This window comes from Schistocerca gregaria, chromosome 5, assembly GCF_023897955.1.
Source record: "Schistocerca gregaria isolate iqSchGreg1 chromosome 5, iqSchGreg1.2, whole genome shotgun sequence".
In the NCBI taxonomy this organism is placed as follows: Eukaryota; Metazoa; Arthropoda; class Insecta; order Orthoptera; family Acrididae; genus Schistocerca; species Schistocerca gregaria.
This window is the reverse complement of record NC_064924.1, coordinates 123,457,562-123,474,671: the sequence shown is the minus strand read 5'-3', so window position 1 is coordinate 123,474,671 and position 17,110 is coordinate 123,457,562. Positions and strand designations below refer to the sequence as shown.

Here is a 17,110-nt window from a genome sequence, read left to right as displayed (position 1 = left end):
ACCAGTGGTCACAGGTGTCAGAGGGATGCCTTTTATAGGATAGGGAAGGGGAAAAGAAAGCGAGTTTTAAGAGAGATTGGCAGACACACTCAGTTTGAGAAAACAGATGAACAGGATGGAGTCAGACTTTAGCATACAGCCTCCATTTAAACAATGTTTAACAGGAAGTAATCAGAAACTGCCAGTTCACCTTCGCCAAAGCAGTTATAATCCCATTATTATGCAGTATCAGTTTTCTTTATTACACCAGAACATTCCAGGACTCAGAAATAAAGTTGATGAACTACTCATTTGTATTGATGAAATGAATTCATCTAACCAAATTGACATAATCTGCCTCTCTGAACATCAAGTGACCACTGGTATAGATATGTTAGACATTTCAGGATTTAAGGTAGCTTCCTACTTCTGCAGAGTAGATATGGATGGAGGAGGAGTTGCCACATTTATTAAAAACTGCCATAAATTCAAGAATATTGACATTAATGAATTCTGTTTAGATCAGCATCTAGAAGCATGTGCAACAGAGGTAGAGTTTCATAACAGGTCCTATATAATAGTAACTATTTATCGAACACCTGCAGGAAATAATAATCTATTCATAAATCATCTAGAAGCTCTTTTGGGTTATTTAACAGGAAGAAACAAAGAATTTTTGTTTGCTGGTGACTTTAACACAGACTTTCTAATGCAAACTTCCAGTAAACATTTACTGCAATTAGTAAATCCTCAAGGACAGCTTTTGATAACATTTTTCCAGACAAATCAAAAGAACAAAATCATATCATAATACCTGTAACAAATGGACTATTAGATCAGGACATGCAGCTCCTTGTTTTAGATGTAAATTCTAAGCAGATTATCAAGATTGCTAAATCTGAGTACAGGAGAGTAGTCAATCAACCAAAAATTGAATGTTTTGTAAAACTGCTCAAAGATGTGGACTGGAAAGATATTTATAGTGCTCATGACATGAATGAAAAATACAACACATTCATGAACAATGTCAGTACAATGTTTGAAAATGTTTTCCTCTAAAAGTTACTCAAATTAAACACAAGTCTATAACTAAACCATGGATTACACAAGGGATAAAGATTTCCTGTAAGACAAAAAGAAAAATGTATCTGTTAACCAAGAATAGCTCCCATACTGGTGATTTAGCTAAATACAAGAAATACTGTAAAATATTTAAAAAATGCACCATGAGAAGAAGATAGCAATGTCAGGGAACAAAATAAAAACAATATGGGATAAAGTGAAAGGGAGACTGGTAGAACCAGAAAGGAACAGGAGCAAATAGCATTAAGGGTAGATGACACATTAGTAACCGATGGGCATTGTGTGCCAAATCTATTTAACAAGTACTTTAATGATGATGTAAATAAAATAGAAAGAAATGTCCACATGGGAAAAATATATTAAAAACAAAGATTCCAAGACTTACAAAGCGAGAAAGCGCCGGCAGACAGGCACAATGAACAAAACACACAAACACACACACAGAATTACTAGCTTTCGCAACCGATGGTTGCTTCTTCAGGAAGGAGAGGGAAAGATGAAAGGATGTCCTTTCGTCTTTCCCTCTCCTTCCTGAAGAAGCAACCATCGGTTGCGAAAGCTAGTAATTCTGTGTGTGTGTTTGTGTGTTTTGTTCATTGTGCCTGTCTGCCGGCGCTTTCCCGCTTGGTAAGTCTTAGAATCTTTGTTTTTAATATAACAAGTACTTTATATCCATTACTGATAGAGTGGGATTGTCAGGATCAGTAAATAATGCCCTTGAATATCTGAAAGTAGCCTTTACAAATAGCTTCAGGTACATGAATTGCCACCCACTTCACAAAAAGAAATAACTTTCACAATAAAATCTTTAGAAACAAAGCATTCTAGTGGTTACAGTGAAATATCAGCAAAGCTAATTAAGGCATGTTCTTACGAGTTTAGTACAATTCTAAGTTACTTGTTTAACCAGTCAATTATAACCGAGACATTTACTGACTGGCTAAAATATGCAGATGTTAAGCCTCTATTCAAGAAAGGGGATAAAGAGATGCCATCAAACTACAGACCGATTTCACTTTTGCCAGCATTCTCAAAAATTTTAGAAAAAGTAATGTGCAGGCAGCTTCTCAACCATCTAACCACAAAAAAAATCAAAAAAAATCAAGAACACAGTTTGGATTTCTGAAGGGTTCTGATATCGAGAAGGCTATTTACACCTACAGGGAAAATGTACTTAATTCATTAAATAACAAATTACAAGCAGCAGGTATTTTCTGTGATTTGTCAAAGGCATTTGATTGTGTGAACCACAACATCTTTTTAAATAAATTAGAATTCTATGGTGTCGCTGGCAGTGCTGCAAAATGGTTCGAGTCATACCTCACTAACAGGAAACAAAGGGTGTCAGTGCAAGAGACTAATGAATTAAGTCATCAGTCATCATCAGAATGGGAAGAATTTACATGTGGTGTCCCACAGGATCCATCTTAGGGCCATTGATTTTTCTTATGTACATTAATGATCTCTCATCAGTTACACTGCCAGAAGCAGAGTTTATTTTGTTTGCAGATGACACAAGTATTGCAATAAATAGTGTGTCGAGTGTAGTTCTAGAAAGATCTGCTAATTATATTGTCATGGATGTTAATAAATGGTTTAAAGCCAACTCACTGACATTAAACTTCGAAAAGACTCACTATATGCAATTCAGAACCTGTAAGAGGTTTTCACCCAGCATATGCATAAAGTACAAAGAAGAGCAGATAGAAGAGGTTGACAGTCTTAAATCCCTGGGATTGTTGATGTTGTTGTTGTTGTGGTCTTCAGTCCTGAGACTGGTTTGACGCAGCTCTCCATGCTGCTCTATCCTGTGCGAGCTTCATCATCTCCCAGTACTTACAACTTGATAATAAATTCAGTTGGGAGGAGCACACCACAGAACTGCAGAAGCGCCTTAACAAGTCTGTATTTGCAATTTGAGTGTTAGCTGACATAGGTGACATAAAAATGAAAAAACTTGCATACTGAGCCTATTTTCATTTCATAATGTCATATCGTATAATATTTTGGGGTAACCCTTCAAGTCAAATAAAAGTTTTCAGAGTCCAAAAGCATGTAATATATATTATTTGTGGAGTAAATTCATGGACATCCTGTAGAAACCTCTTCAAAGAACTGGGTACACTAGGCCCTAACTACTGCCTCTCAGTATATTTACTCCTTAATGAAATTTGTCCTAAGTGAAATATCTCTTTTTACAACAAACAGCTCAGTTCATACATACAATACCAGGAACAAAAATGATCTGCACAAGGACTTAAAAGCACTTACTTTAGTTCAAATAGGGGTCCACTACTCAGGAACACTCATCTTCAATAATTTGCCAGCAAACATAAAAAATTTAGTTACAAATAAAGATAGACTTACTAGTGGCCAACTCCTTCTACTCCATTGATGAATTTTTTAACAGAAACAAATGATGTATCGTATATATTCATACTATTAGTATTGTTATTTTAGCTATCAAAAAAAAAAAAAAATAATTACATGTTCCACATCCACGAGGATCTCCTCAGCACGGATGTATGGAACAAAAAACTAAACTAATCTAATCTATCCTGCAGCTGCCCTACAGCAGCCATACCAACTGTGATAGAATGGCATATTGTTTACAATGGAATATCATAATTTGATTTGCATTTAATACTGGTTACACGTTCATTAATGGAGACTGGATAAAATATTAAAGTTCTGCTGTAAATTAAAGTTAAAACTAAGTCTGATCCAAAACTTAATCCAGTCCAGTGTTGCATCACCCAACACCTACCTTTTGCAAAATTGTGAAGCGGTCCTAGCATGTGTGTGCTATGTCATGGATATTACATAACCTAACAAGTTTTTAATTATTAGATGTGATTACACTAACAATATTATGTTTGTAAGTGAGATGAAGTGGAGCCTATGTGATAATAACAATGTCATTCTCTTTGTCTGTGCCACTAAAAAAATTTAAAAAAAGTAACTCTAACATAATGTTCTCTATATGTAACATTGTGTGTTGTAACAAGTGTATTTACATATGCTATTTTTATCTCGTGTTTGATACGTTGCACGAGAGGTTACTGCTTCAACGACTCTAGAGAAAACAAGAGGCAGTAAATGAAAATTAGTGAAGATGGTGTGAAAAACATAGAGAGAGAGGCCTTCATCTTTTATTTTTGAAAGCTTTACGTTTACAGTTCGTAGTGTTATATGATGGAACTTTTTCTTTGTATCAGTGTTACATCTAATTTGAAGTAATCTTTCTTAATTTTTTCTGTTGTTCTTTGTTTTGCAGCAAGTGCTGAATGTGCAAGGTGTCCACAATATGTTCGTTACTGGCCTAGAATTCCTCCCAAGTGACTGCTTAGGAGGATATGAAACAGCTGTTATCAGTATTTCTGTGGATAACCGTGTCTGCATACATCATGTTCCATTTAGAAGTATGTACTGATATATTGTCTTTTTTTTCCATTCATATAAATTGCATTTCCTTTAATGATGTCTTCCTTTGTTGAGAAGGAAGTTATTTTGGAGTGTGAGAAAAGATTATGAGTAAGGAAATCTGGATCTACCCCACAAGTTAAAGAGAAGGAAAGGACATAGGAGAGAGGGAACAAGAATGACGATAAAGATAATTTCATTCATTCTGTTCTGTAGATCACATAATGAGTGAGCACTGTCAGGAATGTAAAATGGGGATTGCTGAAGGACACTATGTCCCAAGTGGGAATAACTGGTTCAACAGTTCTTGACCAACATGTTTATGTAGCAGTTGACTGCTACAGAAATTCAGTGACTCATGCTTGTTTATACTTTAAACCCAACACATAGCATTTCAATATACTGTGATTGACTTCGTGCTAGTTTTGTGTCTGCACTGCTGGAAGAGTCTTATCACATTTTGTAGTTTCACATAAACTCAAAAATTATATTCCCTTCAAAGCTGTGTTGTAAAGAATAAAAAAACATTTCTCTGCTTTGACTTGTACCACAAAACATTAACTGGCAGTAAATACTCTGGTTAAAGCTTTTATTATGAGAATGTGGAAATTTATGGCATGGTGACCAGTGCAACAATGTTGCACCTGAGGTATGGCTGTTACATCTTGCATGCCACAATCAGGAGATTAATAAACAACAGGGTGTATACGACCCGAGAGATCCGGGAGAAACCTGGGAATTTTTTCATCCGGGAGAAAAAGGGGAAAAACCTGGGAATTTTTTAGAATTCTGGGAATTTTTCATTGTTTTTGTTTTCAGTTAAATTTTCGCAGTTTTGACTGGTAAGAACCAATACTCTAACAAAGGATATTACTGTATCCTGTCACTGCAGAATAATACTGCAGCAATAAAAAATGAACGAGAGAAAAAACTAAAATAAAACTTAAACCGCATAGGAAATGAACCGTATACAACAACAAAACACAGTGCTCATACAAGCGTCTGCCAACAGGAAAATGTCAAAGGCTTTAGGAAGACTATGCAATGCTTTGTAACAACAAGTTGCTTCTGATGAGCGTGACATCACAACTGTTTACATTAGATTCGTTTTAGCAGTTACGAGCAGGATCATGCGTATGCACAGTTGAGTAGTAGCTTCTCCCACTTCGGGCTACAGAAATGTGGCTGTTGGCTGTGTAATAAGTCGCTGCAAGCAGCTAGATGTTAACGGGAAAAATTATGGTGGAGCGCCCAAGCTGCAGGATTCATGCATGCGCAGCAGGCCCAGATCTGGGGGGGGGGGGGGGGTGAATGCATGCATAGTTTTCATTATGTCTCTGTCAGAAACAAACTTTCCTACAGACAAAAGGGGCTATACAAGCTAAGCGGAGTAAGGCCGAACGGATGAATGCCAACCGCTGTCTGATTGTGTGGGTGATTGGGTTTGCGAATGATGAGCGTTGTTATAATTACTAGCGAAATCCATAGATTCAGACTACCAGAGTGGAAATAAACGAATAACAGGTAATGACTCTGAGCACTATGGGACTTAACATCTGAGGTCATCAGTCCCCTAGAACTTAGAACTACTTAAACCTGGCTAACCTAAGAACATCACACGCATCTATGCCCGAGGCAGGATTCGAACCTGCGACCGTAGCGGTCGTGCGGTTCCAGACTGAAGCGCCTAGAACCGCTCGGCCACTGTGGTCAGTGATTACATATTACCTTCTCGTTGTATCCAAGAAAATGAAATTTCGACAGAAAATTTTTGGCCAGATCGCTATACTAGTAAGGGCCAGTTGTGCAGTCCCTGGCTAGCAGCCGCTTTGAGTTCTATTCTGGAAGTAACATGGAAAATGAGTTGTACAAACACATAACAATGCCTAACCGGAGACTAATCATGGAATAACTAAACCGATGATTCTTGTAGAGTTAGTGAAGTTAACCAGCGACTAAGCTTTGACATTGACAGGAATAGTAACAGAATTAGTGATAACAACACTCTTTGTTAGAACAAGGGAAAGAGAAGCAACAGGGACATCACATAAATTATGGAACAATATGATGATTCCAAGTTTCTATAAAAATTTTGTACTACTACTTTTCGATCTCATGCTTGAGAAACTGGAGCGTATGAATGAAGTGTGAAACTATTTCCTAAAGTAAAGCTTTTGCTTGTAGTAGGCCTAATAGGCATTTGATGTTGGTACTTTGTGAATTATATACTGTTAAAAATGACCGTTTGTGCCAAAATAGTCTCGTTTATTTGGTGTGTGTTACAATTATTGCAGTATTAGAAAGGCCTATTTTGTTTTATCCAGCAGAGAGTGACAAAATAGGCGTAATCAGATCAAGGAAAAAACCAATCTTGTGCCCATTTTGCATTAACAGCTTTACGAACTTTGATGAGGTAACAGATGCTTACACAGAAACAAAAGCATGCCATGTAAAGCTGTAGCAAGATTAGAGAGAAAAAGTTTTTGGAGCTAAGGATTGAAGAAATGTATGTTGTCTTGCTTGTCTCATGTCTTTACTGGTTTTATGTATCCTGTATTTAATTTTATATCACACAAAGCAGCAAGTTGTTAGCTGATAGGCAATAAAGAGTACAGATTTTCTGAAGAGTTCTTTTCTTTTAATTTTTTAAATAGAGGGACAGGATGTCAAATCGGCCAACTGTAAGCATGAGAGGCACCACAGGACATTTTAATTTCGACTGTCCTGAATATGGTTTGATGGCATCCATTACAAAATATGCACGTTTCAATTCCACAGAGCGATATACCATGACGTGCAATAGGGGAATGCTGTGTGAAGAGGTGTGGCACTGTGCTTTAGCACACTTACAACCAAATAACATGTATTACATTTCCTCGAACACATCTGTTTTATGCATTAGACTCTTCAGAAAGATTAGCACTTCAAAATGAATATATTTTTGAAAATTTGTTTTTTTTTTCTTTTTTTTCTAATTGAAGTCCTGTGTGAAACGTTCAAGGGAGTGGCGGGGTATTGCCACAGTTCAGAAATATCGTAGATCCGGAGCTGATGTGCAGAGCAGTCTGAGTTATATTGGAGAAGTGGGTAGTCTCCATGTGACCCGTGTTTACATTTAGTGATTTTGCTGTTTCCTCTTCACTTACTGCTCTCATGTGAAATGAAAACAAAACCGATTTCTGTGGCCAGAGGCTATCAAGTGAATTAAAATACATTCACATAATTACGGAAGGCTAAAATGTGTTGTTAGTTGCAGATTGCATTTTATTTCCAACTTTCTGACAGTCAAGCATTAATTGCCTTGCAGAACAATGAAGTTAATTCTGTCAGTTTGGTAAAAAAATTTTCTTTTATTAGTCTTTTCCGCTGAGGTGGACAATATATTTGAAATGAAGTGTTTGATTCCACACACTGTTCGCTGCATTTCAAGTACACGTTTTCAACTTCTAGCATGTATGGCATTATGCCATAATAAAGAACCAAACAGGAGATAACATAGTATGGTACTCCAACAAAATTTACATCCCGAAAACTACATTGAAAAGCTTAATATCAGGTCATGGCCTACTTCACTCGGAACTTGGACATACGAATGTGCACTTTAAATGTGCACATTTTAGTATGGGTCACAAAATTCCAATGCTCTTGGAGTATCCTCTGATTCTTGTTTCTTTTATGGCATAATGTAAGATCTTCTCATGTTTTACACACATGAACATATGGGCTCCCTATTTCTAATAGGTTGCAGGAAAATATTCTGAATGGTGGTTTGAAAAGCTTTGCTATCAAAGTAAATTTCCTTTTACGCAAGTTGAACTATATGTGCGAGAATGTACGATGAATTTCCTAAATCAGAGAGCATTTGACTCTCATTTAAAAATCAACTCTTTGATGACGAGCCATTTAGATGAATATCAAGCCCAGTAGATCAGACATTTATATCATTATTAAAAATTTTACGACACATTTGTGTGATATATCTTACATTGTAATACACCTAGAAAAGACCAACTTTATATGTGAAAGCTTTGCTTTTCGTGTAGCAACACTATGTATATTAATTTAAACCATTAGCTTTTCCTGTTTTTTGTGTTCGCGCTTCTTAACAGTGATGTTGCTATTGGCTGACTACGTCATGTGTTCACAGCTCTGAATACACACTGTCATCAGCTGGCGAGATCATGTGACATGAGCTATGCCTGGCTTACAAAATATCATCGCAATCTCGATTTCAATGCTTCGGAAAGTAACATGCGGTGTTTGGTGGAATTCAAATTTATATTTTTGTAATACGAAAATATGCAGCTTACATGTTGCTGCTCGTCAAAGATCTTTTCAAAACATGTTTTTTTCCCTGTGTTTCCAAAGCACCGGGAAATTCTATGCCCGTGTATAAAACCATAACCATTCAAAGGACTGATAAGTTATACAGTTCCAAGAGTTAACAGGAAAAAAGTGTGTTTTCACCTGGGAGAAAGTGTATTTTTAACTGAGAAATCTGGGATTTTTTTCCCCCTTGTCTGCGTATACACCCTGAACAACTATCATTAAGGTGGTTTTTTTTTTTTTTTTTTTTTTTTTTTTTTTTTTTTTTTTTTTTTTTTTTTTCCCCTGAAGCTATGTGGAAACAAGAAAATAAATTGGAAAATGAAAAGTTGTGTGTGTGTGTGTGTGTGTGTGTGTGTGTGTGTGTGTGAGAGAGAGAGAGAGAGAGAGAGAGAGAGAGAGAGAGAGAGAGATTTGAGTGGCGTATAAACAAGTTAAAAACTTCGTTAGCCACCTTTGGCTGGAGCATATGCAGCTATGAGAATTCCCTTCCCAGAATGCTGAAGTAGCCAACAGCCTTGATGCAGTGGCAACAACAGGTCTCACCAGATTACGAAGTTAAGCACTGTTGTGCTTGGCAAGCACTTGGATGGGTGACTATCCAGGTCTGCTGAATGTTGTTGGCAAGCAGGGTATATGCAGTCCTTGTGAGACCAATTGAGGAGCTATGTGATTGAGAAGTAGTGGCTCCAGTCAAAAAAAAAAACTGACAACGTCCAGGAGAGTGGTGTGCTGACTGCATGCCTATCCATATCCACATCCAGTGACACCAATTGACTGAGGATGGCATGGTTGTTGGTTAGTACCATTGAGCCTTTCGACGCCTGTTTGGATGGAGTTTAGTTTAGCATGCTGAAGATCTCACTAAGGCCTTGACAGACAGACAGATAGTATCCTCCGAATCTAGTCCATACACAGATTTCTCATGCCATATCCTCACAAACCAGTAATCGTCCCATCAAGGCCAAGGAGCATCTACAAAGGACAACTATCTTATCACCCAGAATCATCTTGGTTCTTTCTTTCCTTCGGATATTTGATCTGCTTGAAAATTCTGAGTCCATTGTACTTCCATTCTGATTATCGTGTAAATGTCTGGTTCCATGTCACTGTAGTGTAAGTGTTATGTGTTTCTGTTGTTTCTGTATTGTCTGCAGAAAAAGACTGCTTGTTACATGGGACCGGGAAAGACATTGCATGTGCATGTTGGTGTCTGCCTCAAACTTGTGCAGTGTTACTGTGTGGGATAATGTCCGTGTCCAGTGAGGAAGTGTATCATTCTGCAGCTGGTATCGATGTGTTTCATTCTTCACTGCCCATGTCCCATTCAACTTGTCACATACCCATTCGCCAGCTTTTTCAGTGGGCATTTAGTTTGTGGTGGTAAACCAGTAACTGTAATTATCTGGTCTAGCCCCCCCCCCTCTTCCCCCCCCCCCCCCCCCCTCCTCCACCAGTCTTTAACCAGTACATTGCAGCTCAGTATTTTATTGTGATGTCTGTCAGATAGCTTCCTAGCACCACACACTGTGCTGCCACTGAGGTGGTGTCAAAAGCCCCCATCTGTCTGAGCAGGACACTTCTTTGCCCATATCTGACTGATATCATGTTTTTAATTAAGATCAGTGTGTGTACATGCTCTGGCTGCAAACCATAGTACTGATTTGAAGAGAGTCCAATGGTATTCATGTAATTCGTGGAGGTAGTCTGTACTGTTGAGAATTTAGCCTAACCAATTTTTGAAGTACCTTATCTTCTCTGCTTTGTCTGTTGTTAGTTTTTAGTGTTTCTCATCTATATGACTCCAAGATAGCATATAATGATTGCACATTCAATGTTTGTGCCCCCAATTTTCATCTTGGCTGGAACAATTGAACCACATTCTTCACCATTGCTCTGACATTTATCATAGTTCCCAGAACTGAGGAAAATCCTACCCACAATCCTTCCCATCTCTCTAAAAGGGGTATTCCGCCAGTCACCCTATCTTCGCAATGTCTGGACCATCCTTAAGCTGTACGTGCATGGGATGTTTTTCTCATCATGAATCCCATTGGACTTTGTGTCCATTGTGGTTGCTGCACGCTTTGAAATGACCTGATTTGTAATGTCAGCACTCTCCAGCAGTAGTGCCGAGCTGCCTCCAGTATGTAAATCACAGTTTCTGTACAAAAGTGGATGCTTGTAAAATAGCTGCAGTAAGGCTGTCAGAGATTTTTCAAAGAAGAGAGGAGGGAATCGTGAAGAAGATTCAGACTTGTTGACGGCTTGAACAGCAAATCACTTGTAGAGGAACACTACATAATGCTGTACAGTGATATGAGATACATACTAATAGAAATTGTTAACTCAATTGAATCTTCATCCTGTTTTCGATTTCAAATTGAATATAGTTAAAGTATAGTGTCTAACATCAGTTTGTGCACACACAATATCCATGTTCTCGATGTTTCATTGACTACCCACACTCTGTAATAACATACTTTATCACACAGATTTCAAGATCGAGATTCATTTCATTACTTCATTTGAATGGAAAATGAGAATTTGTTTGAAACTGCCCAACATAATCAAAAAAGATATTTCCTAGCAAGGAACAAACATGAGACAATCCATAAAATGAAGAGATGGGTATAAATATTTTACATAAAGTTTCATAATCAGAAAAAATTCCAGTGTGTAACTTGGGTTTACTTTCTGAGATAGACTAGCAGTCATGTTAAGATTTGTGGGCACTAGGGAAACATTCCAGTTGTTGCCTTATGCAATAAAATTTGCAGAAAATACATTTTTTAATAAATGACACCAACTATTTCAAGTAATACTGCTAGTAAATTAATAAGAAAGATCCAGAATCTTTCAGAAAAAAAAGGTGGAAAAAATTTCCAAGGTGGTGGACATGAACCTGCTACTGTTCTCTTTTCAGGTCACAGAGTTGTCAATATGGTAGGCTTCAAAAAGGCAGCCAGGCCTCTGTATATGTCATATGCTGTCTATAAAGACTGTATATGCAAATGTAGTTACTTGGTATTTAACAATGACAAATTGTACCAAAATGACATACTGCCGTATCATTGAAATGGTCTACTTTAATAGCACATAAGTTATCACACTAGAAACATCAAATATGGAAAATGTTTAACTAGTGTTATGTAGTTTCCTACCATTTTATTATAACAAATCTTATCTAAAGTGACACAGTTTCAAGAGGTCTTCACTGATGCTTTGAAACTGCTTATATTCATACCACATACTCAAAAAGAAAAACACAATTATGCAATTTAACATCATATTGTTCACATTCCTCTCCATGAGGCAAAAAATTTGATGTGCCAGACTCTTCACTTCCCACTTCTCAGTGTAGTGGAATGAGGAACTCCACACAGTAGCGCCACCAGCTCCTCATCCAGATGTTTTTTCGTGTCCCGTGAAAGGATGGCTTTATGCTTTAACCACTCCCAAAAACTTGCTACATGGATCTTATAAGTGTGGAAGACCCAAGTGTGAAATCTGTCTGATACACAGAGCCTACGCATCCGACACCAGTTGTGTCATAGGCTTATCCTATCCCATTAGGGGCAGGGCCTCCTGTGAAAGTAGTCATTTCATATAATGGCAATGCATTTTATAAGGGCTTTGACCATTAGCTAGAAGTCCATTTTAATGTATGGTTGTTGTCAAACTGTGGCCAAGAGCATAGTTGGCTATCCAGTGATGGAACACGCTGCTGAGCACAATGTGCTTTATTTCAAATGTGTGCTTCACTACCTATGCCAACTGGATCTTCCTTCCACCACCGCCTTGTCTGAACTACATAGATGGGAGTTGTTCTTCAAAACACTTGGTTCCCTTAATCCTCTTGGACTCAATCTCCACTAGCTCCCTGCCCCTCGTGAACTTCCATGCTTTCCACCGTGCCCCAGGCCATTACCTTTACTTATCCTGCACCCATACGAACTTCCCCCTTAATCTCCCTTCCTCTGTTCTGTCACACTATGCCAAACCACTCCTCCATGTCACCATCATTATGTCCACAAACATGTCATGCTGGTGTCCATGTCCCACCCTTATTCCATGTACCTACTGCCTCCTTCCCAGCTGGCAGCACCAACCCCCCCTTCTGTCTCCCTGTCACCTTTGTCCCCTCACCCACACCACCAGATACAACCTCTCACGTCAGTTAAACTGCAGTACTACAGCCCAGCACAGTGTTTTCAGACAACATGTGTAGCCTTACTGGTGTGTTTATGTGCATGAATGTGTGTGTGTGTGTGTGTGTGTGTGTGTGTGTGTGTGTGTGCGTGCGCCGCGCACATACTTAAGTTTGAATCAAGGTTTCTCCAAAAGCAGCAAAGTTTTTAGTCTTGCCGATGTGCCTGTCAGTGACTTGATCCATTTACTGTTTGGTGAGTCATTACATTTACTCCAGGCTATTTAAATACATTCTGCCAGGGATTTCCATTACCATATTTACATCCGAACTTCATCTACATGTCAGCTGCCAGTTATCATTTTTCATGCGCATGTTTGCTGCTCAGTGCCTGCTCTATTTGCAATCAGTGCTCTGTCTGTTTATGGATATTTGTATCTTACTGCATCATGTGTGTTTGAAACTTAGGCTTGGATTTCATCTCCATCAGAGTGAGGAAATGCGCTTTGTGAGTCTGTTCTTAAATTTTGCTACAACCATGATTTTCTTGTGAATTATGGAGCACGAGTCTTCCTTCTGCTTTTCATGCTTTCCATTTTGATGAAAGGTATTTCTCTGCAGCTCCAAAGTTCAGATCAGATCTGGGAATGTCTTGAAAAATTCTATAAAGAGTGTGTACAGTTTGGTCACCAGTTGGGTACACTGTTTCTGATCGCTTAGAATTTCTCATAATTGGAAGCAGTGTTGTCCTTAAAACTTCCAGAAATCTTTATTATAAAGTAACAATTTTCTGTCACTTTTGCATTCACATACCTAGTAAAATGATCAGTGGGAACACCACATCTGCTGCCTCCTTGCTTATTCTAAACATGTTAATTGTCTTCCTTAAACTTGTGACACTTTTGCTTCAGTTTTCCTTTGCTCACTGCAGTATATCTGCTTGTTTTTCTTACAATTGACAGGAAAATTAAGCAACATTATTTCCTATTGCATTTCAACATGTATTGACTGACCCCTTTTCAGAAATGACAGAATTAGGCATTACCATACTCATTTTGACTTGGTCTTACAAAAGCAGACAACAGTGATCTAACAGCAATATGGAGTCTACATTCCCAACTTGACAGTGAACATTACTACACATCTGGAAACCAGTCATCATTTACAATCACTTTTTATAGGTGATCAGCACTTAATTTTGTAATATACCTCATAGGAAAATGTGCTTATGTGGACATAGTTTCCTAACATCTGTGATAAACCTTTAAAATTTGTGACATTGCTTAACTATCTAGAAGAGATTGTAAATAATACTGAATCAAATACTGGAATGCAGCTTGGATTTAAAAACATCTGTTAGATGATATTTGCTTTCTCTAACACATCACAACATTAATCAAAATTTCAAATAATTTATCAACTTCTGTATTTGTTTTTGCTTGTGTGTATTGGTTTTAGAAACATAGAAGGCTAAATGACATATCTTATATTGTTTACTTAGGTATTAATATTATGAAAGGAAAGTTGCTACTCACCATGTATCAGAGAAGCTGAGTCGCAGATAGGCATTTCAGTTGCCTACAGTCACCTTAGACTGCATCTTTTTGGAATAAAAGCTTTATTTGGAACAATCTCTCTGGTGTGCCTATCTGTGACGCAGCCTGTCTACTGTATGGTGAGTAGCAACTTTCCTTTTCATAATATTGTTACATTCTATCCTGGATTTTATTTAGATATTTACTTTCATATTTTGGTTGAATTAGTTCTGAATGAATTACTGAAAGTTATGTCTGGTTTCATTTCCAGGTACAATACCGTTATGGCTGGCGGTCCTGCTCGTGGTAATAACACTTGTTCTCACATTCATGCTTTGCAGTTTTTTGGGTCTCTGATTTCAAGAAGAAATAGTCCAAAAAGTTATTTTAAAATCTGAGACAAAGTAGCAACTGCCTGTTGCTAAGTTGTTGAAATGAGTGAGAGACTACTGAACATAATTTTGTACATAGAGCCTTTTTATGGAAACTTTTTATTGTTGATGAACGCCATTCGTAGTAAAAGGCTGCAGAATTCTGTAGTTCCCTGTGGTCCAAGTACAAAAGATGCTGTGGAGGAACTGAAATATTTCATATTGTAAGAAAGATATTTTTCAAGGCAGCATTGGTGCTACATTCCTGTGCTTGCTTGGTGGGATGTACATATAGTGTGAAATCTCAGTTAATGAAGGCAAAGCTGTGAACATCACTACTGTAGTGTTATGCCAGGAATTCTTGTATCTTAACAGATGGTGCACTTAAATAATCTGCAATTTGCCTTTTATTTCTGATGTTTTGTTTTTATTTTATGAGCAATAATGCTGTAATCACCAGTGTTGAGATATGCTGCTACAGAAACTCTTTGTTAATAAACATGTAACATAGTACTGAATAATACTGGCAGGTAGGAAAGTGAACATCTTAGATGTTCACTTTCCTTTTTAATCTGTTTATAACAACTAAGGAAAAAATGTATTTTATTCATTACAACTCATTTATTTAATATAAGATACCTTCAGGTGTGTTTCTAAGGTGTTCTTTGGGTTTTAAGAAAGATATACCATGTACATTTATTTTCTTATTTATTTATGTACAAAATAGTTAAAACACCCTTCTTCTCACTGAAGAGTGGAAGGGTATTATTTGTTCCTATAAACTGTGCAAAAGTAAGATATCCGAAGGTTAATGTGTGTATCATTACATGTAATAGACAGTTTGTCTTTGTCAAGGATATCTCCTACTTCTATCCTTTTTGAAAGGATGTGGTAAACAATTATAAATCTTGATGTTTAAATATTTTTATTTATCATTGTGTTCTTGTGTTTATTTCATCTTTCTGTTCAACTTTTAATGCTATACTAAATGTTGTTGTACCTATGTACTAAATGTTGTAAATTCTGATGTATCCCTGTCATGCAGAAATTTTTCAATTTGAAGGTTTCCAACGAAAAAGTGTTTATTTGCAGACAGGTAGTTTTGTGTCCGAATCTAAAACATCATGTAACTGGTGCCACCTTTTCATACTGTACATAGTATTATGAAATCTTTGTGCTGTTGTATGATGGCTTTAATTTGAAATTGAGTGTGACCACCTCTAACTCCATGTGAGACATAGAAGTTCCAGTGGTACAGATATCAGTGATATAAGTCTGCTGGGTTTCACTAAGTCTCTCTCTCTCTCTCTCTCTCTCTCTCTCTCTCTCTCTCTCTCTCTCTCTCTCTGCCCCCCCCCCCCCCCCCCCAACTTGGATACCTCTACCGTAGCCCCTAAAGAAATGTGAACGTATCTGTTACAGTGTCTCTTCTAGATAATTTCTTGCCAGATATTGTTTTGCTGCTAGGCTCTCTTTAACATCCTGATTTTACAGGACCAAATACAGAAATGCAATAATTGTAAGAAGTACAAATGAATTCATTTAAGTAATACTGTCCACACTTTTTATGAGAGCAGTGTGGACGTTACACATTTGTAGAAGTTTCTCAAATATTCTTGCAGTATATATCACTGGTAGAAACTTTTACATAAACTGTTTTACTATTAGCATTGATGCACAGCAATCAAAATGTATGCACTTGAATGCTTAAATCAAAAGGTGATTGTGTAGTCTTAGTTAGAACAGGATGTATCAATTTGTGTGTTATATTGGCTGGGTGTACCTATTTTTCAAATGATCTTACGCCTAATTGGCATGTCCACATTTTAAATGTTGTGTAGTGATGATTTTTTTTAAGTCACTGTGTTGTATTATTGATGTTGTTTTATCCTCTTCATAGTGAGTGAAGTAACTGTATATTTTTGAAATAATAATTGGAGATAAATGATGGTATGTTTGTGGCCTTTACATAAAGAAATATGCACCTGTTTTCACAATGACAAAGTCCTGTTATACTTTGTAAATAAAATAATTTGGCATGGGTTTAAAATATTTCACTCACCATAGCTCTTGAATTTCACATCTCTTTTTGTTGTATTGTAGAAACCATCTAATTTTCCACCAGTTTCTGCAAGCAATGTATGAAGCACAGGAATACTTTTATGGAATTATTATTAAAGAAAAAAACTACAGATTCATGTATACATCATACTCAAGAGAAACCCTGAGAGTTATTGTTGTTT

The 17,110-nt window shown here is 37.2% G+C and overlaps 1 protein-coding gene across 1 annotated transcript in view; it reads left to right on the top strand.

The window, feature by feature from the left end:
• LOC126271893 (prolactin regulatory element-binding protein) overlaps positions 1-16,820 on the top strand; it is a 103,253-nt gene extending 86,433 nt beyond the window's left edge. The window contains exons 7-8 of the mRNA XM_049974273.1: positions 4,340-4,484; positions 14,768-16,820. Of these exons, the coding sequence (XP_049830230.1) occupies positions 4,340-4,484; positions 14,768-14,853 (231 nt within the window). The 3' untranslated portion in view covers positions 14,854-16,820. The remainder of the gene's footprint in view (positions 1-4,339; positions 4,485-14,767) is intronic.
• The last annotated feature ends 290 nt before the right edge of the window (positions 16,821-17,110 follow it).